Source organism: Triticum aestivum, chromosome 6D (genome assembly GCF_018294505.1).
Source record: "Triticum aestivum cultivar Chinese Spring chromosome 6D, IWGSC CS RefSeq v2.1, whole genome shotgun sequence".
Classification (NCBI taxonomy): Eukaryota; Viridiplantae; Streptophyta; class Magnoliopsida; order Poales; family Poaceae; genus Triticum; species Triticum aestivum.
In genome coordinates this window covers 457,446,785-457,470,620 of record NC_057811.1, presented here as the reverse complement: position 1 = coordinate 457,470,620, position 23,836 = coordinate 457,446,785, and the positions used below count along the sequence as shown (strand labels likewise).

The window sequence follows — 23,836 nt, the reverse complement described above, 5'->3', positions numbered from 1 at the left end:
TTGGTTTGGTGTGGGTAGTATATTCGTTGGAGTGAGCATGCTTCCATCGTGATTGCGCGCGCTTTATTGTGAGGGGGACTTTGGATTGGTCAGTGATGCCAAACCGATAAAATATCTCCTGTTGACGCAAGCTAAAGGTCTTGTTCCACTTAGGAAACGAAGTGTTGCGGGAATTTGGCGTGTACTTTCTTGGTGGGAAACTGATGGTATCTTTTTACCTTCCACTTGTTTGACAGTATATATCCAGTTGCACATCTCCGAATCTAAAATCACATGGGACTTCTAAAATTTAAAAATATCTGGTTTGGTTGGTTCTGGTTCGGACACTCCAGTAAGATCCAAACCCTCAAACCTCCGCATATATTCAATAAATTCGTTTTGGCTCGGGCACTTCATTGAGAATATCTGGTAAATTTTCCCTCAAATTTAGGGGAATGAGAGCGTGCTGGGCTACGGGGTAGGGTTAGGTCTTCTCTCCTTTTTTGGTGTTCTGTTTGAACTCTAGTAGACTTTTGGGCCTTGGATGAAAATTTTGGCGGGAGCAAAAATAATTTAGGAGGCATTGGTGGGAGTGCGAAATATTCCGGTGGCATACCAATGTTTCGCCTATTGTGCTTTTGGGTCCGAGCAGGAGAGAAATATTTTGGCGGGAGGGTTATGGCAGGAATTTCAGGCCTTAGCTATGAAATATTTAGAAGGCATTGGTTTCAGGCATGATTTACAGGAGAGAAATACTATGAAATATTCCGGTGGAATGGAAATTTCCGCCTGTTGTGCTTTTGGGCCTGAGTGCGGCCAAATATTTCGGCGGGAAGTTCCGACGAGATGGGTAATATTTCCGGCTTGAGCTCCAAGATGAATCTCTCATAACACTACAATATACATTCTTAGTTAAAAAAAAATCAAATATGCATGTTTAACCAAGTTTGTAGAAGAAACTATCGACATCTACAAGACCAAATAAATAAAATACATAATATATTATGGATCTAATGGTACTAATTTCTATCGTAAATCTTCGTGTGTATTTTTCTATAAACTTGACTGAATGTAGACATGTTTAACTTGAAAAAAAACACGCTACATTTTGAAGCAGAGAGAGTACCCATTAGTACTACAGCTCAATGTATTTGCATCTCAACTTGTCAGTTTAGCGGGAAGAAAAAGAAACACAAGAGAGGTCGATGTTCAGAGCCTTTACCAGAACGGGATTGCTAAATCTCAGTCGACTGAACCAAGTCTCGGTCCACGCTCTATTCGTAAGATCTTACGTGAAGATCCATGCAGAATTTTCTTTTTTCTTTTTTATATGTTCAATCACTTTACTGAGACTTTGTTAAGGCTTAGTTGATATAGCCACACCCTTACCAGAAAGTAAAGCCTGAGGTTGGCAAAAGGTAAATCCTAGGAGCGGATAAGTAGCTTAATCCAATTGAGCATGCATCTAGCTAGGGGTGGTGACTTTTGAGGGACATTATAATTACTGTCGGCCGTACTTTAGTGTGTTCTTTTAACTAGCTAGGAGTGACCCCCTTTTTGCTTTATTAGTGCAGATTTGTTGATCGAATTAGGTAACGAACGATCGCAACCAAGAAAACTTAATCTCGTTGTAGCTCAGCAGTAATATCAGAGTGGGCCTTGCTCAGAACATGAAGGAAGCGTTTGGCATATTTAAACCGAACAAATCTCGACATAGATCCAGGATTCAGATGGTCTTACACGCCGCTGATTAACAATTAGCGAACCGTAAACGAGGGGATTTGCTCTAACTAGCAGGAGCAATCCCACCACGGCACTACCCACCTGGTGCGCGGTGTCACCAGTCTACAAATCTTGCTATATATACTATGATTTCAATAGCTAGGACGAAAGTCATGTTCTGCTGGCGAGCTCATTCGAGCTCACGATGAACAGTAAAATCATAAAAATAAAACAAAAACCATAATAAAATAATAAACATTTTGTATGATGACCTTTGACAAATGTTTTAAGTGCTTGCAAAGTTTCAGCATCAAATTACATTCGTGGAAGTTGTGGCGAAAAAATAAAATCAGCACTTCAATATGCTTTCGAAAATAACACTTTTGGAACATCGTTTTTGTTTTTGTTTTTGCCACGACTTCCATGAATGTGATTCTTTGAATATTTTTTGTAAGCACTGAAAACTTTTGTTAATGTTTACCTCAGAAAAATTTCAAAATTGCTTGATTTTTTTTCCGGAATTTCCTGTTCGTCAAGCTCATTTGAGCTCGATCTGAAAAACTCTGCATCCTAGCTAGGATCAGCACTGTCAGGATAAGGCTACCACCACCCACGTTATGTGCACTATATATCCTCTTGACAATAGAGCACTTTTGCTCGATCGAGCTCTTCTTGAATAGTACTACTAGTACCGAAAGTACTTTTTTGCTCCCGAGCTCAAATGAGCTCCGTGAACAGTAAAATCGATTTTTTTTTGAAAAAATTTCAAAAAATTTCAGTTTTTTGGGAGCAACATTGACAAAAGTTCTAAGTGCGTGCAGAAATCATCATGAAATCACATTTCCGAACAAAAAAAATAAATTCAATGCTCCAAAATGCTTTTCAAAGTAGCATTTTCACGGTACTAATTTTGTTTTTTTGCCACGCCTTCATGACAAATTTGTGTAACCACTTAAAACTTTTGTCAATGTTTCTCCCAAAAAATTGATTTTTTTTTCAATTTTGTTTTGTTTTTACTGAGCTTGGGTGCAGAAACCCTGCGTCCTACTAGTACCTGTTTTACACGGCGACTGAATCATTCATCAGAACAAAATGCGGTAATTAACAGCTGTCATGTGGTCGTCGCGGCGGTGTGAGACACGTTTGGTCTTCGATGCTACCGGCTGTACATTTCGTTTCTGCTGTGCACTGTACTGTCTCCGGCGTCAACGGCGACACTCACTGCCAGCGCGGGAGAGTACCGTTCCACCACGGCTCCGCCCGTCGTCCTCGCCGGAGACGGCCGTCCCCATAACCAACGTGCCCGCAACTTTTCGTGGCTTCTGTTTCTGATCCGACACGTACATGCGTTGAGCCTCACCCCGCATTCCGACGTGTTTGGGTCGCCTGTATAATTCTACTCCGCCGCCGCGCCCGTTTGACTTTGTGCGCGCAAGTAATTCCGACGTCTTTGACGTTGTGCGCTTGTGATCATGCCGGGAAACATCCCACAGGGCCGGCATTCCGCGCCGTACCGCACGAAGCCGACGTCGGCAGCGGAAAGTCGGCATGGAGCGCTCGACGACGTACTTCTCTTGCCAGATTTCGCCGGGTTTCGCCCGGTTTTCGTCGCACGAGGCGATTAACCTGAACGCATTGGACTGCATGCTGTGGTGTCGTGCGCCCCGTGGTTACTTCGGATAGGATCGCGTCGGAGGGAGCCGTTCTGCTACGGAACCGTGGCGAACCACGTACAGAGCAGCGCGTGGAAAGCTTTACACCGAGCAATCGAACACTCCCACACACCTGACCAACTTTTTTTCTTCGAAAAAGAGGACTCCCCGACCTCTGCATCAGAATGATGCATACGGCCAACTTTATTAAAAAGCAAATAAGTTCAACAAAGGTCATAAATCCGAAGTGAAAGTAAAAGAAAAGCTCACAAAGAGCCAATAAAAATAAACCATAGCGCCACAACCGGCCGACATGAACAAGATAAGGAAACTAATTGTCTATCCTATTACATGACCGCCATCCAAACCGGTTAAAGATATCCCGTGCTACCATCTCTCACCGGATAGATCCAGTAACCAAACGCTCCCTGGCCTCCGTCGGAGTGAGTAGCGACCACATACGGATTAAAGCAGTGGCTCGGAAGATAACCTGCAAAAAATGAAAATTTGTTGTTCTATTAAAAACCAAGTCATTTCTGCAGTTCCAGACTGCCCACAATAAAGCACATACTCCTACGCGAATGTGTCTCACTGTTTTGGCCTGTATCCCATTAAGCCACGTTCCAAATAACATGCAGACAGAATTCGAAGGAGTAATATTAAAGGCTATGTGCACCGTCCGCCATAGCACTTTTTCCAGCGGGCAGTCAAGAAAAAGGTGTTTGATAGTTTCATCCCGATCACAAAAACTACACCTAGTAGGTCCTGTCCAGTTGCGCTTTGCCAGATTGTCCTTGATCAAGATGACATGTTTATGAACAAACCACATAAACACTTTAATTTTCAAAGGAACTTTGACTTTCCAAACATGCTTGGAATTAGGAATGGAGCTAGAGTTGATAACATCGAGATACATCGATTTAACTGTGAATTCCCCAGTGCTAGTAAGCTTCCAGCACAACTGATCGGGTTGTTGAGATAACTGGACCTCCATCAGTTGATGCACTAAGTGGAGCCAAGCTTCCCAACGGTTGCCGGCTAGCGTTCTCCTGAATTGAATATTAAGAGGGGTGGACTGAAATACTGTTGCCACAGACGCGTCGCTCGTTGAACAATATTATAAAGAGTCGGATATTGCAGCGCGAGGGGTGTCTCTCCTAGCCAAGTATCCTCCCAGAAAGACGTGTCGGTACCATTTCCGACTATAAACTTTCTCCTGTTGAAAAAAGCTGATTTGACTCGCATCAACCCTTTCTAGAAAGGCGAATCCGTCGGCCTTACTGTCACTTGAGACAAAGTTTTGGAATGAAGATACTTACTACGGAGAATCTGTGCCCATGTGGCTTCAGTCTCTACAGATAACTTAGACAACCACTTGCTGAGAAGACATCTGTTCTTGATCTCAAGATTTTCAATGCCAAGACCCCCTTGGTCTTTTGGTCTGCAAATAATATCCCATTTGGCAAGCCTGTATTTTCGTTTTAGTTCATCGCTTTGCCAGAAGAACCGGGATCGATAGAAGTCTAGTCTTTTCCTAATTCCAACTGAAACCTCAAAGAAAGACAGAAGAAACATAGGCATACTCGTGAGAACCGAATTAATGAGAATTAGTCGGCCTCCGTATGACATGAGCTTACCCTTCCAGCAACTCAGTTTCTTCTCAAATCGATCCTCGATGCACTTCCATTCTCTGTTTGTTAGCTTACGATGGTGGATTGGTATACCTAGATACGTAAAATGTAGAGTCCCCAATTCCACCCAAACAATTGCCTATAAGCCTCTTGTTCCTCATTGGCTCTTCCAAAACAGAACAATTCGCTTTTGTGGAAGTTAATCTTTAACCCGGTCAATTGCTCAAATAAGCATAACACCAACTTCATATTTCTTTCTTTTACCAAGTCATGCTCCATAAAGATGATAGTATCATCAGCGTACTCTAAGATGGACACACCTCCATCCACTAGGTGAAGCATCAAGCCACCCACCTGACCAGCTTCCTTAGCCCTTCTTATTAAAATTGCCAACATATCAACTACAATGTTGAACAAAATAGGAGACATCGGATCACCTTGTCTAAGGCCCTTATGTGTTTGGAAGTAATGACCTATGTCGTCATTCACTTTAATTCCAACACTCCCTTTTTGCGTGAAAAATTCTACCTGTCGTCTTCAGGCTTCATCAAAACTTTTCATACGCAAGGCCTGTTGAAGGAAGAGCTATTTGATTTTGTTGTACGCTTTCTCAAAATCCACCTTGAAAATAACTCCATCTAATTTTTTCGTGTGAATTTCGTGGAGCGTTTCATGCAGGACCACCATCCCTTCTAGGATGTTTCTGTCCAGCATGAAAGTTCCTGACCAACTGACCACAAATGAAAGTTCCTGGCGTCCCTCCTATTATTACTTGTGTCTTTTGGGTGCGGATGACGTGATGTCGACCGGCAACGACCCCGGCAAAAACGTCCCTTCCTCTTTCATCCGCTCCAAGCTACTATAGGTGGCAAGCTAGATCGAGATAGAGGTGGTGCGTTGGTTATGAAAACTGGAGCGCTTTTTGCTGCAAAGGGATGCATGGCAAGTATGATTCAGTTTGAGGAAGATAATACTTCCTCCGTTTTAAATATTTTAATATAAATTACATGCGAAGCAAAATGAGTGAATCTATACTCTAAAATATGTCTATATATATCCGCATGTAGTTCGTATTAAAAATCTGTGAAAGAGTTTATTTATATTTAGAAACAGAGTAGTACCAGGCTCAGGCTAGCGAGGTGTCCAAAAACCAGCCGACCGTTCGCGGAACAGATCAATGGAGCACCGCACCGGGAACACGACCGTGTGGCCCGAGAAAGGACGCGCCTGGGCCGTCTGATCTCTGATGGCATGCATGCAGCAGCACCTCTGCTCGGCCATGTGTGCTCTAGCGCGGCGACAGGCGCACGTCGTGGTGCTGTGCCGACGGAGCAAGCGTATTCTTTGCCTTGGACTCCACCCCATGTCCCGTGCCATGTCGAGCCCAGGCAGGCATGGCAGGTGCAGGTGGAGATAAACTGAGTGTGCCGGATGGAATGCAGTTGGCTAGCTGTACCATGAAGACTTGTTAATTTGAGTTTGATGCTGCCGACTGTCACTGGATATTAATGATGCATCAGCCCTCCGTTGTGGTGCAGCTGTTGGGTGTAGTGGATAGTGGATATAGGTGCTGCTGCTGCCTTTGCTTTCAGGCGGATCTTCAGTTTCATCTTTCATGCCAAGGAGATGGGTCGATCTTTGCCGTGATCGGATGGGTTTGACCCCATCGATGCCCCCGGGAGTTTTCTAACCAACAGTTCCAGGCAGTAGTGAAGCGATCTTCTAACCAACAGATCGTTAATTAGGTGACTTTTACTTTGCGGCCGTGGTGGAAAATATGCGGACCGATGCCGAAATTCAGACCCACGAACTACGAATGGCAGCACTCGCACGCATCTTGCCCTTCACTCTGGGAAAGTTCGGCGACATTTTTGCTTGAGTCTTTTTGCTTTGCCGATTGGCACACTTCACGCAGATTTGGCTGTTGGCAGCGGATAGCAGATCACCAGGGAAACCTTTGTGCGGCAAACACGCCATGTAGTACGGGCACAATACCTATCTGTTCGCATTATCTTATCGCTGCAATTATCTCAAGTACTACGTTGGGAAGGCAGTAGCGCCTGCTAAGCGCCTAAGCTTGAGCTCGATGGGAGCGGATTAGACGGTCTTCTCTCCAACATCGATCGATTTCGGGCCGCGCGATATGATTTAAAATTCTATAACGCGTTAAGCTCGGAGGCTGTACTACGAATGTAGGAGTTGATTTAATGGAAGGGGAAGCACGGGCCGGAAGGTACTGCTACTTGCAAACCTTAATAAATCTCAAAAGTTTCCTTTTTCTTTTTGCAAACCTTAATTGACAACTTTGCATATCTTGCGCAAAGGCAAACCTTAATATATCTCGGAGGCATGCACGCAAGGAAAGTGCCACCATATACGCGAACTGAGCGTAATTCAAGTTTAGAGGAAATGTCTGGCATGAAAGTCAATTACTTGAAGAGTGATATTTTCACAGTAGGGTTGAGTGTAGAGGAGGAGCAGAGGGTAGCTGATATAATTGTGAGATAGGCAAATTTCCAATAAAATATAATATCTGGGATTACCAATCAGCAAAGACAAGATCTCTTCTAATGATTTTTTTTCATTAAAAGGTAGAAAAGAATCGTTAGGTTTCTTGTGGTGGAATCAACCCACAAGGGTTTAAGTTCTAGACTTGCATTGGTGGCCGTCTTTTTTGATTTATTTTAGACCTTTCGTTAATGTGCGTTCAATGAAAGAAGACATTCTTGTCAACTACGAAGGCGTTTGTGGCGACTACGTCAATTTAAAGATAATGTGTCAACTCAGTATCTCGGAGGTGCTCATAGGGTTAGGATCTGCGTGCGTGCGTTCACAAAGATGAGTGTATGCACATATATATGAGCTTCTGCGTATGTTTAGTGCTCAAAAGAAGTAATCCTAGAACCGCCAATTGCTGCCTACACTTTTGCTCGCCAATGGGCCGGCCGAAGGAACCTCACGTTAGCGATCCCTATCTTACCGCTCGCAACGAGAAATAGGGTAGATTCTATTTCACGCTTGGGTGGCTTCCTTGTTATCGCGCTCGCAACCCCCTCGCTTCACGCTGCGTAGGTTTGAGTCGACCCAACTAGCCGTTTCCGGTTTTGGAAAGGTTTTTGAACCTTCCCAAATAATTTTAAAATTTTTCCATCAATTTTAGAATTTTTTTGATTTAATTTAAAATTTGTTCAGGAATTTCATGAAACACAAAAATTGTTCATTGAAGTTCAAAAAATGTTCATACTAAATTAAAATTATGTTCATGAAAATACAAAATATGTGAATTAAAAATTTCATAATTTTGAATGTTTTTTTAGTTTTTGAATTTTTTTGAAAATTTTAAACATTTATTTCTGCATTGGTGTTTTTTTTTTTGAAATTTTAACCTTTGTTTTAAATCCTGAACTTCCTTAAAGAAGCAAAATGAAAAAAAGTAGAACCAGAAACAATAAACAAAAAGAAACCAAAAAATACAGTGGAGCCCCATCCCAACCTGGGCCGACCCAAGGTCGTGCGTGGGAGCGAGGGCAGGGGGGGGGGGGGGGGTGCCGTATGTCCCAGCGCGTTGGTCGCTGTGTAGGAGCTCCCGAGAGATGCCTATCAGTTGTGTCCATCATGATGAATCAGCATGCCGATAGTGAAGAAAAGACAAAACCTCTTTACGGCAAGGAAAAGAGCCCACTGTTAAGCTATGCGTAAATAATGGGGTAATGGCGGGATCTTCTAAAGACCTTTCTATCTCCGGCCCAACGGGTACTTTGTGTAGCACGGGGCTTCAACAGTGGTGAGAGAAAACACCACGAAATGAGCCTAATATATTTATGTAAATTTAGCTTAAATAACACCACGGTTTGAATCAAATAGAACAACAAGATAAGTGAAGGCACCGCAGCTGTTATAGGAGGTTGCGGTGCCTGTGGAAAAACTCTATTGGACACTCATTGCATCAATTTGTTGGCAAAACACACAGGGCAACGAGCGAAGGATGCGCCCGCCCATTTAGCAGTAGCAATGTACACAATGTTCCAGTTTTTGGAATCTTCTAGAAGGTTCCTGGACAGTTCATTGTTGTTTTGCTTTTGATTTCTTGTTGTTTCTTTTGCCAATTTTCTTTGTATATTTTTCTATTTATTTTTTATTTTTCAAAATAGTTAATTATATATATATATATATATATATATATATTTGTATTTCCATTTTTGGGACAATTTCTGTTTTTTGTATTTCCAAATATTGTTTGGAATTTCACCAAATGTTCCCATTTTGGAAATTCTTCACAAATATAAAAATGTTTGGGAGTTTTGAAAAATGTTCACATTTAAAAAAAATTATTGAAGGTTTGAAAATATTCATGTTATCAAAATTTGTTCACAAATTCAGAATGTGTACATTTTATCAAAAAGTGTTTAGAATTTGAGAAATGTTCACATTTTCCAAAAATGTTCACACTCTAAAAATATACTTTTAAAACAATAAATTAAAACCGGATAAAACGCATGCTACAGTCCACACGAGTCGCTACAGTGTTCGGCTTGCTACAAACAATGGGTCATTATAGTGCGCCTGAGTTGCTACAGTCGTACGGAAAAACATGCTAGCCAGTTGCTTAATGGGCCAGCCCGGTCACTCACGCCCATGCGTCTCGATGGCAATTTGACGCAAAATGCGTCACATAGAAGCTCATGTGTGCATTTCTAAATAAAAAGCTCATGTGTTTCTGTGCTCGTGCAAAGAGAAGGCAGACGAGGCACCGGGCGCTTGGGCATATGGGACGGTGGGGGTAAGAGCATCTCCAGCCGCGCCCCCAACAGCCCCCCCCGAGGCGAATTTTTAGCGCCGGTGGCCGAAAATCGGCCCAGTCGCATTCCCAGGATCTCGTTTAGCGCCGGTTTGGGCGAAATCCAGAGCCGGCGATCCCGCCCCGAACTCAAACGACCGGGTGTCGCTTGGGCGCGCCGAAGGAAGCGAAAAGCGGCGTGGGGCCGCTCTGTCGATGACTGGAAGACTTTTTCCCGCCGTTTCCTCCCGCTCCCCTCCTCTCTTCTCCATTCCTCCCGCCAAACCCCGCCTCCACCCTGCCGTTCCGCCCGCCATGCCGCCGAAGAAGTTCGTGATGCCGCGTGCCGCGACCGATCCTGCCGCCGCCGCCCCGCCGAAGCAAAGGAAGCCTAGGGCTCCGCTGTCCAAGCCTCCCGGCATCACCAACGCCGAGTGGAAGGCGGATGTGGAGCACCGGGAGGCCGTCACCGCCGACAGGCGCAACAGGGCCAAGAAGGCCAGGGAGAAAGCGGCGCACGCTGCGGCGGCGGCGGCTGCGGAACATGCGGCGGCCGAACAAGCGGAGGCGGCGCGCGCGGCGATGATGAACCCACCCGGGCATCCGTACGCGGCCTGGAGCCAGCAAAGCGTCGGCTCTCCGGCCGGGTTCTCATCGTCGCCGCACCCATGGAGCACGCCGTCGCCGGGCTATGCCGACGGGGACGCCCATGGTGGCTTCAACCCCAACATCACCTTCCCCCATGGGCGGCCCGTCCAGCGCACGCCCTCGCCCGCGTTCACCGACGTGCAGTACCCGCCGTACACGTACTCGCCGCCGGACTACGCAGCCTCACCGACGCCGCCTCTCCGCCGCGGCCTCTACTCACAAGCCTCTTCCTCGTCGCATCTCGGCGACGCCAACACGACGGAGGCCGACATGGAGGACATCATCGCAGCCGGCTCGGCTGCGGCCGCCGCTTCCCCCAGGTTCGCTACGTAGGACCTCGCCGACGTGGACGACGAGCTCGACTACGGCGAGGAAGAGCCGGAGGAGGAGGAGGAAGAGGAGGAGCCGGCGCCGACGAGGAAAAGCAAGCAAGAAGAAGAAGAAGGCGGCCAAGTCCGGCGAGCCACGCATCAAATGGGCGTCCAAGGAAGAAGAGTGCCTCGCCGAAGCGTGGAAGGTCGTCTGCCTCGACCCGGTCACCGGCACGAATCAGAGCATCAAGACATATTGGGACTGCATCAAGGCCGAGTTCGACGAGCGGAAGCTCGTCGACCCCTACTTCAAAGGCATGCACATGAAGCGGGGGTTGAAGGCGATGGCAAACCATTGGTTGCTCATTCAAACGGCGTGCAACAAATGGTATGGGATCGTCGAGGAGGTCGCGGCTCGCCCGGAGAGCGGCACCAGTTTCGAGGATCAGGTATCGCACGCCGTCCATGTTGCTACCTTTCGCCGCGCGCGCTCTTTCGCCTTTGTGCGCGCCCTGGGCGTGCCCTGGCGCGCGCTCTGGTGCCGACTGACATTTTTTCTCGGCGCAGCTGCTGCGCATGTTCGCCATGTTCCGCGACGACAACAGCGACACAGACTTCAAGTACCTCCACGTCTTCAAGCGGGTCGACAAGTGCGAGAAATGGGCGGCCGTCCGACGCACCCTCGCCAAGGCCAAAGAGACATACAAGCCGGACGCGCCGACAGCGGGCGCGACCGATGGATGCCCGGACGACAACAAAGGTGCCAAGAAGGCGAAATACGGCGAGACGGCTGCCGCGCGCGTGCAGGAGGCCGTCGAGCACTGCATCGCCGACGCCGAAACCAGGGCCGCCGAGCGAGAGGAGAAAACAGAGGCGAGGTGGGCTGTTTTGATGACGAACAGCGCCATCAAACTCGACTTGCTCCGCGCCAACACCGCCGCGAAACTCAAAGCTCAAGACGCCAAGAAGAGGAACAACGACTTCACCTTCTTGATGGGCGGTGCTGACATGCTCCAGAGCGGCGACGAGAAGCTCAAGGCGTGGTTCTTGGCTGAGCGCGGCCCCATCCTGAACCAGATACCGGCGACGCCGACGCCGCCGCCCAGCCCGGCGGCTGATGACGACGAGACCAGGGCTGACGATGTCTCCGCCTCCGCAACGCCCAGCCCCACTGATGATGCCTCCGGCGCGCCCAGCAGCACAGAAGACGCGCCGAACAGCCCGGAAGCCGCGTCGATTCCTCCTAGCCCGCGTACGCCGACGACTACGCCGCCGGAGGTTGAACTCGACGCTTGATGTTCTCCTTCCGTGCCCTTCCTTTTTTGTACGCCGAACTACTGCGTGTCCTGTTATTTTGATCGCCGAACTGTGGCACCGAGTCTGGTTTGTTGTTTCTTTGAGCGAGAATGATGTTTTTCGAATATGGAGCGCCTTGGGGGGGGGGGGGGCCTGGGCGCGCGGCTGGGGAAAAACGAACCCCAAGGGCCGATCTAGCGCCGGCTCGCCCTCAGGCCGGTCTTTTTCGGCGCCCTGGGAGGCCGAATGGCTGGAGATGCTCTAAGGCTTGGGCTTGGGGTGGTGAGAGAAAAGTTGAAGGGATTCAACCGAGAGAGAGAGAGAGAGAGAGAGAGAGAGAGAGAGAGAGAGAGAGAGAGAGAGAGAGAGAGAGAGAGAGAGAGAGAGAGAGAGAGAGAGAGAGAGAGAGAGAGAGAGAGAGAGAGAGAGAGAGAGAGAGAGAGAGAGAGAGAGAGAGAGAGAGAGAGAGAGAGAGAGAGAGAGAGAGAGAGAGAGAGAGAGAGATCCCCATGGAATGATTACCCAAATCATATGGATATGTGAGTTCTCAAAAATAATGGAAAATTACATGGTTATGAAAGTTTAGAAATTACATGGTTATCTCTTTCTTTAGCCGGACCCCTTTTTAATACAAGGGTGGCAAAAAAGGTTAATTATTGAAGTAGTCAAGAGCTTGGGTTATACAAGCAAGAGCTCTTGCTGTCCTGGCTTGGTTTTAGCATGTACAAAATGAAGAGCCTAAAATGCACGGATAAGAGCTCCAAGTGTCTGCCAAAAAAAGGAAGGAGAGCTCCAAGTGTTCTGGTCACTTCTTTAGACTGGACATATTACATGCATTCAGGTGTACATATCTTGAATTTGCTCATGAAATTACATCACAAATCCTTTATTGTAAAAGACAAAGAAAAGACTAGGCAACTCTCTGTCTAGCGCCTCAAAACCATTTTCTTGCACCAGCAACCGTAGACTACCAGTAGTACAATTGTCAATGCAAATCCAACTCCAAAGCCTACACCAACAAAAAGCCATAACATGATATCATCAAATGGCGATCCTTCTTGCACAGGAGGTGGCAGCGACGAAGATGGCGAAGTCACGAATGTAAGGTTACATTTCACAAGAAGTGGGCACCCGTACAACCCTCTGTTTCCGCCCTGGAACGAGCTGCTGGTGAATGTGGAAAACTGGCTGCCTGAAGGTATCCTCCCACCGAGATCATTGTAGGAGAGGTTGAGCCACTCAAGTGTGGTCAACATGGCCAGCTCCTGTGGGATCTCCCCCACGAGACGGTTCCAGGAGAGGTCCAGTGACTCAATCCGGGCCAACTGGCCGAGCTCGCGTGGGATCTTGCCTCTGAAAGCATTGTGAGATAAGTTTACCACGTGAAGGTACGTGAGGTTACCGATTGACCGTGGGATGAACCCACTGAATCGGTTGCACGACAGGTCAACCACCATCAGGTCAGCTGGGACTTTTGCCACCCTCATGTATTGTTGTTTCATGGCCACATCGATCACAACCTGATAATAAGATCTTCCAGCTTGCGCATACACTGTATGATCATATTCCGCGATTCCATTTGGGTCCAAAACCATGGACCTGAAACTCTTGAATAAATATGGTGGTAGATCGCCGCTGAAGCCGTTTCCTGCAAGGTCAATGATTTGTACACTGGCGAAGTAACGGGCGCTTGAGTTCTTCTCCACAAGAGGGGGGATGCTCACCGGGCCATGAAAATTGTTGTATCTCAACACAAGTAGCTGAAGCTCCTGTAGGTGACCTAGCCATACAGGGAAAGAGTCCACGAAACGGTTCCCTCCAATGTCAAGAGCTAGCAAGTATTGGCATCGAGCCAATGTTCTCGGCAGGCGCCCCTGGATGTGGTTCCCATGTAAATCTACCAGCCTCAGGTTACATGATTCGTCGATCTCGTCAGGCCATGCTCCGTCAAGGCTATTTTCCCTCAAGTTCAACACAGTGAGGTCATTGCAACCTTTCAGCAAATAAGGTGGCACCAACCCACTGAGATTATTGCCAGACAGGTCGAGTATTTGGAGAGGATGGTGCTTACGACATTCTGAGTAAGGGATAGGCCCACTCAGTTCATTGTTCGCAAGGTTGACGGAGTAGGCGACCTCGAACTGTCGGAGGAAACTGCTTGGAGGGATGGAAGAGAATTTGTTGTTGGAGTAGTCAAGATCGTACACGTCAAAAGGGAAAGGCACGGCGCCACCAAGCATATTGAAGCTAAGATCGATGAACCTTATATTAACATACTGCAGGGGCTGACCCACGGTGGTGAAGTGGTTGTGAGAGAGGTTTAAGGAGCTCATGTTTCTCCAAATCCAGTCAGGTATCTCCCCATGAATTTGATTGGAAGAGAGATCCAAATATTGTAGTTCAGGTAGATATCTAACAGCAAGGGGAAACCTTGTTAGGTTACAGTATGCTAGAAACAGGGTAGAAATACTACTATTACTACTAGCATCGACTTCATTACCATCCCCGGAAGCAGATAATAATGGGTTGTAGGATGCTGATATAACACTAAGGTTCCTTAGCCTCAAGAACGGGTTTAGATCCAAGGTACCCGTGAAATTGTTGTTGTCAAGTTGCAGGGACTGAAGAGCAGTGAGATAGGAAAAGGAAGTTGGAACTGCACCTGTCAGCTGATTGCTGCTCAAGTCAATGTCAGTTAGCTTAGCTGATGGATTCTGGAATTCCTCAATAGCACCAGAGAGTCGGTTCATTTGGAGGCACAATGTCTGCAATGCTGGCAGAGTGAACAAGGATGCTGGAACTGTCCCCGAGAGTGAATTATTGCTTAAACGCACCTCTATGAGATATGGGTACATATGTCCGTCGAGAGGAACCGGCCCTGTAGAAGAAAATTGTTTAGTCATAAAACTGGTAGCCAAGGACCGTGTAAGTTCAGATTTATTTCTTAATTTGCAGTAACTTGTCACGCCCCAGGAAAATAAGACGACAACAATGAAAACAGGGTAGCTTGGCCTATGTGGTCATTGAACTCTCTGGATGTTGCTTGCATCTTGTAAAATTTGAATGAATAAAGCACACCGATAATCTCGAAATATCACTGTCTATTTTTTTAAAAAATAGACCATATGATAAAGCACAAGTCCTCTAGTAAAAGTGCCTATGGAATAATAATCTAAATATTCCAATGGAAATCCTTTAAATCAAAGACGGCCTAAATTTTGTAGTTCTTGAGTATTTGGTATAGGACATGGGTTTATTTTTTTCTTGGCTGTGTGCATCTGGACATCTTGTTGGTGCAGGCTGGGTGTAATTGATATCTTTGAGATATTAATATATTCTCTTTGTCAAAAATAGAACATGGGTAGTTTTCTTAAATCTGCCCAAGACAATTCGTTTTACAATTCTTTTTAGATAATGGAGAAGAGCACCTGCACGGGCTCTCCAGTCAAAGAAGCACACACCCCTTGTCTACAAAGTCTTAAACAGTTTAGTTTTTTCCAAAGTATAAAGTAACAAGATAAGGAATTCGGGATACACTAAAACTCAGGTAGGACAAACATATTGTTAACCTGTCACTTTTTTGGATATAAACCCCATATATTTTATTTACAGCTGTCATCGTATAATATTTGATAGCAATGTGATGTGCCTAAGAACATGGGAGGATTCAACTATCCAAAAAAAGATGTAACAGATTTGATAGGTACTCCCTTTGTAAACAAATATAACTCGTTTTAGAAACGTCTTATATTTGTTTACAGAGGAGCAGATGATGTAGCAAGCTGCAATCTTTTCAGAAGTACCAACTTACCTGTGAAGTTGTTGCCGGCGAGCCATACGATTTCAAGTCGTGTCAAGCTTGTAAGCCATGGAATCTTCCCAGACAAACCAGAGCACCGACAGTCCAGTATGATCAAGTTTGTCAGATTGCTGAGGGCCGAAGGTAGCCTGCCGGAGAAGCTGTTCCCACCGATGCGTAATTCAGTGAGTGACATGAGGCTCCCGATGGAGGTAGGGATGGCCCCAACGAGGTTTGTGGTTCCAAGGTCGAGAATCATGAGATTCTTTAGCCCAGTGATCCCAAGAGGGAATGTTCCAGGCTCGAAGTAGTTACCACCGAGCACAAGTTCTCGTAGAAAAGGGAAATTGGAAGGAGTGAACAAATCAGGCAGAGGACCGGTTAAAGAGTTATAACCAAGATCAATCACTGATAGGGAGTTGAGTCTTGATAAGGATGGGTGGAGTGGACCAGAAAGGGGACATTCGTTTAAGCGAAGGATCTGAAGAAGGGGGAAGTGGTTGGCAAGTGCCTTGAAGAACTCCGGTGCTGTGCCGGTGATATTAACTTGCTCTAGATGGAGCTCCTTCAGCTTGCCAAGGTCGCTGGCTACTATGGTCGACGGACGGAGCTCCCATCTGTTGTATCCAAGGTCGAGGGTGACCAGGTTGGTGAGCCGAAAGATATCGACTGGGACCTGAAAATCAAAGTTGCAACCTGACAGGTTGAGATAGGTCAGTTGTGTCAAGCTCTGGAAACCAGAAACCTGAAGCTGGGAGCTGGTAAACTTGTTGAAGGCAAGGTTGAGGTATTGGAGAGAGGTAAGCCTGAAGAGAGAAGGGTGAAGTCCGCTGATATACAGGTTCCGCTCCGGGAGGTCGAGTGCGGTTACCCTCCCGGTAACATTGTCGCAGCCAACGCCCTCCCAGCGGCAGCAGTCTGTGCCCTCTGTCCACGAAGACAATGTCGTGGTGGTGGCTGGCATGAAGTAGTCGTCTTTGTCGGTGAAGGAGAAGGAACGCTTCACGGTGAGAAGCGCGGCCGCCTGGTCCCTACGGCAGCGTGCAGGGACCTGCTGCGAGGCACTGCTGTTTGCTGAAAGGGCGTGTGAGCAATGCACTAGTAGCAGGATTTCTGCAAGGAAACCGAAGGTGACCAACAGTGAGGTGATATGAGTAGGCATTGCCGCTGGCGATTTTTCTGGACTCAAGAGAAGACGAGATGAGCACATATACTTCTTCTCTGCTGCATATGCATATATAGAAGATGGCAGGTGTGCAAAAACGTACATGCTAGTTGAGGGCATAATGCCCTGATTGAACCAAGGACCAAGCCCGCTTTATTATCTACAGTATATGTACATCAGAGTCTTTGCTGTTGGCCCCCATGTAACACAGTTGCGTTAACAGTTGTGGCTTGACGTGGAAAGCTAGTCTCCGCTAGCTCCATGCCCCGTTCTTGACTTTGGGTCGAGTCTTCAGAGGCTGCTGCTTCGTCCGACAATTCGATTGACGGGGAAAGCTAGTCAAGTATAAACGACAACCCGTCCAGCCGTGTGGACCACGTCGTCTTCTTTCTTCGAAGTTCATCGAATACTGTACAAGCACACGCAGGGGCGGTTGGCAAACACGCAGAAGAGACTGTCCCGGCCAAACAGTGAAATGGACCAAAAAATAAGTAAATAATACTAGTAATACATTCAGGTCCTTACGATTCTCTATGTTGCTACAAGCTTCCATCATCGCCGGACTGGCCGCCGGAGAAAGTTTATTTCCTAAGCTTCATTTTGCTAAAAGTTTCAACCAATTTTGGACTTGTAGATAACTAGTTATGATGTTTTAAAGTTCTAGGGTCTTTTCTGCAAAATTGTCAGTTACTTAAATTTGAACGAATTGTTCTTGACAATATTTCGGATAAGGTTGGCTACGTAGTAGTCTCTGATTCGTCGGTACCAATTCAAAATAGATTAAGACGGAACCGCCAGTTTTAGATCCAACGGCCAAAATCTAAACGTATCGATTCATTTAAGTGATCTAATCTAACACGTTAGGTCGAGATCGGACGGCTAGGGTTTCATCGAAGCTCACCATGGTGCTAGGTCGTCGGAAAGTCGCGGGAAACCTCGGGCGCAGCGCGACGGCTCAGATGTGGACGAACTCGAAGCTCCAGTGCTCCCTAGCGGCGGCAAGCTGGTGGTCGACGAGATGCGGATGACGGCAACAAGGCTCCTCACTACTAGGAAAAGGGCTATAGATAATACTCCCTCCATTCCAAAATATAGTGCGCTCGCGCTTCCCGAGGTCGAACTTTGACCATAAATTTAACGAACGAGACCGACTGTGGCGGGTGAAAAATTTACATAATTAAAAACTACTTTCGAATACGAATTCACTGATATAATTTTTGCTCCCGCCGCAATCGGTCTTGGTAGTTAAATTTACGGTCAAAGTTGAAGCACGGAGATAGAGGAAGCACTACATTGTGGAATGGAGGGAGTATGGACACTAATGGCGCACCAGACATGCGGTGCGCCACTACTATATAGCAGTGGCGCATCGTGTGCTGGTGCGCCATTAATGTGATAGATACTAATGGCGCACCACAACCATGATGCGCCACTACTAACATTTTTTTTCTTTTTTCCAAAAATACTAATGGCGCACCGTGTGCTGGTGCGCCATTAGTGTGATAGACACTAATGGCGCACCACAACCATGGTGCGCCACTACTAACAATTTTTTTTCTTTTTTCCAAAAATACTAATGGCGCACCGGGGCATAGTGCGCCATTACTAGTTAGCGCCATTACTAGTTAAAACTAGTAATGGCGCACCAGTCACCGCGTGCGCCACTACTATCATTTTTTTTTTGCAAAACTACTAATGGCGCATCGTCAGCTGGTAGTGCGCCATTAGTAACCTAGGACCAGCTAGATATTTTGGACAGTCACCTACACACTCACTTTCCGCACTTCATTCTCTCCACCTCCTCCTCCAAGCTTGTCTCGGCTGCCTCCTCCTCCTCACCTCATTTGCACCATAGATTCATCCAAATTAAGTGATTAAATTACCTTTTTTGATAGGTAAGTAAGGGGAAAGCTTTTTTTTATGTTGTAGATCTACTTTTTTCTCCCTCCAACAACATGCACATGCACTTTTTATGGCCTAACTAGATCTATGTATGTTTGTGGTGTTGCATATATGTTTGTATTTGCAGGTACCGGTATTTGAAATGCGATAGTTGCCAATATTTTGCCGGAATGTTGATTCATTTCCGTTTCGGCGAGAATTTTGGCACTATGCATTCTTTTTGGTCCTATTTTTGGGCAAAGTCATGCCAAATTTTTTCTTGGTCTAAAATATCGTTTTGCTCTACCCCGCAGGCGACCATGGTCCGCACGATGACCGAATGCATCGTGAATAGGTTTTTGAGCTCCGCGAAGGTCGAGATACTTCAAAATAACGAGACGGAGATAAGATGTCCGTGTCGAAGATGAAAGCTGAGGAGCCTTATGGACCCGGATTCCGTACAGGTGCGGGACCACCTGCTCTTGCGTGGTTTCATGGATGGCTATCGGTGGCGAGGTGATGAAGATGATTATGAAGTCGTCCATGGGGGCCGTCCGGCAAGAAACGAGGAAGGGCAGCAAGACAACCGCGGCGAGTGCGGGCGAGAAGACGAAGAATCTCCAGGATATGATCACGAAGTAGATGCAGTACACAGTCATCATGTAGAAGATGCCGGACATGATGATGAGGAAGATGCCGGAGCAGACGAAGGGCATGATCATGAAGATGAAGATGCCGGAGCAGACGACGATGGACCATCGATGGGCTGGGTGCAAGACCCTCATATTCAAGAGCAAGAGCTGCCGCCCGAGAGAAAGCCAAGCTGGATCAACTGGAGATAGACGCGGTTACTCCATTGTATGAAGGATGCAGGCCCGAGGATACCCGCCTGAAAGTAACGCTCATGGCTCTGGAGATGAAGGTAAAACACAAAATGACCGACACATGCTTCGACGAGAACATGTCATTCTGGCACGAACGTCTTCCCAAGGGGAACAAGTGCCCGGCCAGTTTCGAGGAGGCGAAGAAAATCGTGTGTCCTCTGGATTTACCGCACGTGAAATACCATGTGTGCATGAACAATTGCATCATTTATCGGGACGAGCACGCGGAGTCTACCATATGTCCGGTGTGCGGCGTCACTCGATACAAGAAGAAGAAGAAAGCTCCTCGAAAAGTGGTGTGGTACTTTCCGATCACTCCTCGTCTGCAGCGGTATTTCGCGGACCCTAAGGTAGCAAAGCTCTTGCGTTGGCACGCGGATAGGGAGGAGAAGAAGCGAGAAGATGACGCAAATGATCCGAAGATAAATAAAAAGACAAGATGCTGAGTCACCCTAAGGATGGGAGCTAGTGGCAAGCGTTGAACTTCGAACACCCAGAATTTGGGAACGATCCAAGGAACATCGTGCTGGGCGCGCGCACCGACGGAGTCAATCCATTTGGTAGCCAGAGAAGCACACATAGCACCTGGCCTGTGTTTGTGTGGATGTACAACCTTCCCCCTGGTTGTGCATGAAGAGGAAGTACATTCACATGAGTATGCTAATTGAAGGGCCGAAACAACCAGGGAACGACATCAATCTGTATCTGGGGCTGCTGAAAGAGGAGCTAGACACGCTGTGGAAAACGCCAGCCAATACGTGGGATGCCACAGAGAAAGAATATTTTCCTATGAGAGCCGCACTGCTCACGACGGTGCACGACTATCTCGGTTACGGATATGTCGCAGGGCAGGTGGTCCACGGATTTTCTGGATGCGTCAGGTGCATGGATGACACAATGTATCGCCAGCTAGATAGAGATCCCGGGTCTTCGAAAACCGTGTTCATGGGACATCGAAGGTGGCTTCGCGACGATGACTCATGGAGGAAACACAAGGATCTGTTCGATGGTGAAACCGAAACCTGAAGACGCCCGCGTATGAGGAGCGGCGAGGAAATAGACGAGCTGTTGAAAAATTGGAAAGATTGCCCACTGTCGGGAAAGAAGCAAAAGGCGCCAGAGCCGGGAAAGAAGCGAAAGGCGCAAGAGCCGCTGCTGAAGGTATGGAAAACGAGGTCTGTTTTCTGGGACTTGCCGTACTGGAAGATCCACCGTGTGCCTCACAGCCTTGATGTCATGCATATCACGAAGAACGTGTGCGAGAGTCTGCTTGGTACCCTGCTCAACATGCCAGAGAGGACCAAAGATGGGCCGAAAGCAAGGGCAGACTAGAAATCAATGGGCATCAGGGAGGAGCTTCACGCTAATGATGATGATGATGAGGCGAAGCAGGACACGGAAAGTCGTCGCAAAGGCAAAAAGGCCAAGAAGACCGGAAATGACTTCCCTCCCGCGTGCTTCACTCTAAGTCAGGAGGAGATCGATCAGTTTTTCACCTGCCTCGTAGGAGTAAAACTTCCTTACGGTTACGCGGGGAAGATAAGCAGATACCTAGACTCAGCGAAGCAGAAGTTCAGCGGGATGAAGTCTCACGACTGTCACGTGCTGATGACGCAGATACTTCCAGTTGCAATCCGTGGGATCATGGACGCGCACGTCCATGAAATGCTATTGGGCCTATGCAACTTTTTCGACGTCATCTCTCGGAAGTCGGTTGGCGTGAGGTAACTCAGAAGGCTACAAGAAGAGATCGTGGTGATACTATGCGAGCTTGAGATGTACTTCCCGCCCGCATTCTTCGACGTTATGGTGCATCTGCTGGTCCATATCGTGGAGGATATCATCCAACTCGGGCCGACGTTCCTGCACAACATGATGTCGTTCGAAAGGATGAATGGTGTCATCAAAGGATATGTTCGCAACATGTCACGTCCAGAGGGAAGCATAGCCAGGGGCTTTCTGACCGAAGAGTGCATCTCCTACTGCACGAATTATCTAGGCATCGAGAACCCCGTTGGTCTGCCCGTCAACAGGCACCTCGGCAGGCTCGCTGGATGGGGTCGCCGCGAAATGCATGTCGACTTTGAGGGTCGACTCGCCGACTTTGAAAGAGCAAACCTAGTCGCGCTACAACACATAGACGTGGTCGATCCTTGGGTGGTACAGCACAAAACCTTTATTGAGAAGACGTACAATGACCGAGGCCAACAGAGGACGGACGGAGATATAATCAAAGAGCACAACTCATGTTTCACGCGTTGGTTCAAGCAGAAGCTTTTGTCGTACCCTTTACATGAGGATTCTTCCGCGGAAGAACAACTCATATTCGCCTTGTCACAGGGCGCCGAGCACAACCTGATGACGTATGAGGCGTACGATATCAACGGCTACACATTCTACACCGAGGGAAAGGACATGAAGAGCAATGGTTATCAGAACTTCGGGGTAACGATGGAATCCTACACCGGTAACGACAAGGACAGATACTACGGAAGGATCGAGGAGATCTGGGAGCTGAGCTACGCTGGAGAGAAGGTCCCGATGTTCCGTGTCAGATGGGCCAAGAGCGTCCTAAAAGAAGACCGGTATTTCACCACCATGGTTATACCCGAAGCCAAATCCAAGACCGCGGGCGCAAACGTCACCGCGAAAAATGAGCCATGGGTACTGGCTTCCCAAGTGGACCAATGCTTCTTCATTACCGACCCGTCAAAGCCCAGTCGTGTTGTCGTGAGGAGAGGCAAAAGGAAGATCATCGGAATGGATGGAGTCGCCAATGAGCAAGACTTCGACAAGTACGGCGACCCGGAGATGGAACATGACGACGACGATGAAGTACCAGCATACACCGCAAGAAGAAGCAGGACCACCCTACCTAAAGGACGTCCGTTCAAGAGAAGAACTCCATTTACGAAAAATAAGGGCAAGAAGATTGTGAACAGATAGCTAGCTAAGATCGATTGTATTTAAATTGTAGCCTTCATTTCTCGATTGTATTTCGACATATTGAAATGATATTTCTTCTGTTCTAGTGTCCTCATGAATATTTATTTATGTTTATTATGGTATTGAATTTCTAACTCACAAAAAGTATTGAATTTGTTGATATTTTTTGAACTCATGAATATTTTTAAATTTCATGGGCAGTTTTTGAATTCATGAATATTTTTTCAAATTTGATGATATTTTTTCATATTCAATATGAAAAAATATTGAATATTCATGAGGACACTCGATCTCGATCCCCCTCCATCTCGATCGCTAGCCCCCCTCGCCAGATCCCCCTCGCCGCCGAGCACCCCCACCCTCCCCCGCTCCACCGCCGCCGCCGACCCCCGCACCCTTCCCCGCTCCACCGCCGCCGAGCACCCACCGCACCCTCCCCCGCTCCACCGCCGCCGCCGACCCCCCACACCCTCCCCGCTCCACCGCCGCCGCCGACTCCCCGCTCCACCGCCGCCGCCGACCCCTCGCACCCTCCCCTGTCTCCTCGCTCGGTTCCCCCTCCCTCCCCCCGAGCGCCATTGCTATACAAAAAAGAACGATTACTAATGGCGCACCTCTCTTGGGTGCGCCATTGCTATTCAAAAAAAAAAGATTACTAATGGCGCACCCCTCTGGGATGCGCCATTGCTATACAAAAAAAAGATTTCTAATGGCGCACCGCGTGTGACATAATTTTTTTTTCTAATGGCGCACCGCTCGGGGGTGCGCCATTGCTAACCCTTCCCCCCCACTAAAATCCCCAGTTCTTTCTATCTTCCCCATCTCTCTCACCCGCCTGCCCCGACCCGCCTGCCCCGACCCCCGACCCGTACTGCGCCGCCGCCGCCCCCGCGCCCCCGCCGCCTCCCCCGCTCCGACCCTCGCGCTCCGTAGTCTCCACCCCCTCCGCCTCTTCTTCCTCGGGGAAGCAGAGCCGAAGCGGAAGCAGAGCCGAACTCGCCGCTGTAGACGTGCTCGCCCGCCCCTAGTAGACGTGCTCGCCGCTGTAGACGTGCTCGTCGGGGCCTCTCCTCCGACGTCACTGGTGAGCCACCACGCCCTGCCCTCTCCCTCTCTGCTCCTTCCTCCTTGCCCTCTCCCTCTCT

The 23,836-nt window shown here is 47.7% G+C and overlaps 1 protein-coding gene across 1 annotated transcript; it reads right to left on the bottom strand.

Moving 5' to 3' along the window:
- Positions 1 to 12,785: 12,785 nt before the first annotated feature.
- Positions 12,786 to 17,035, bottom strand: LOC123145851 (receptor-like protein 6). The gene is made up of 2 exons (XM_044565356.1): positions 15,828 to 17,035; positions 12,786 to 14,894 (listed from the first exon to the last, which is right to left on the bottom strand). Exons 1-2 carry the CDS (start codon positions 17,023 to 17,025, stop codon positions 12,943 to 12,945), a joined length of 3,150 nt encoding a protein of 1,049 aa, XP_044421291.1. The 5' UTR covers positions 17,026 to 17,035; the 3' UTR covers positions 12,786 to 12,942.
- Positions 17,036 to 23,836: the final 6,801 nt, after the last annotated feature.

What these genes read in the sequence shown, in the direction of transcription:
- LOC123145851 (XM_044565356.1), bottom strand. Translation starts at nt 17,025, where the DNA reads ATGTGCTCATCTCGTCTTCTCTTGAGTCCAGAAAAATCGCCAGCGGCA. An exon ending in CGCCGGCAACAACTTCACAG is followed by an intron (nt 14,895 to 15,827) that starts GTAAGTTGGTAC and finishes TTTCTTCTACAG; the next exon opens with GGCCGGTTCCTCTCGACGGA.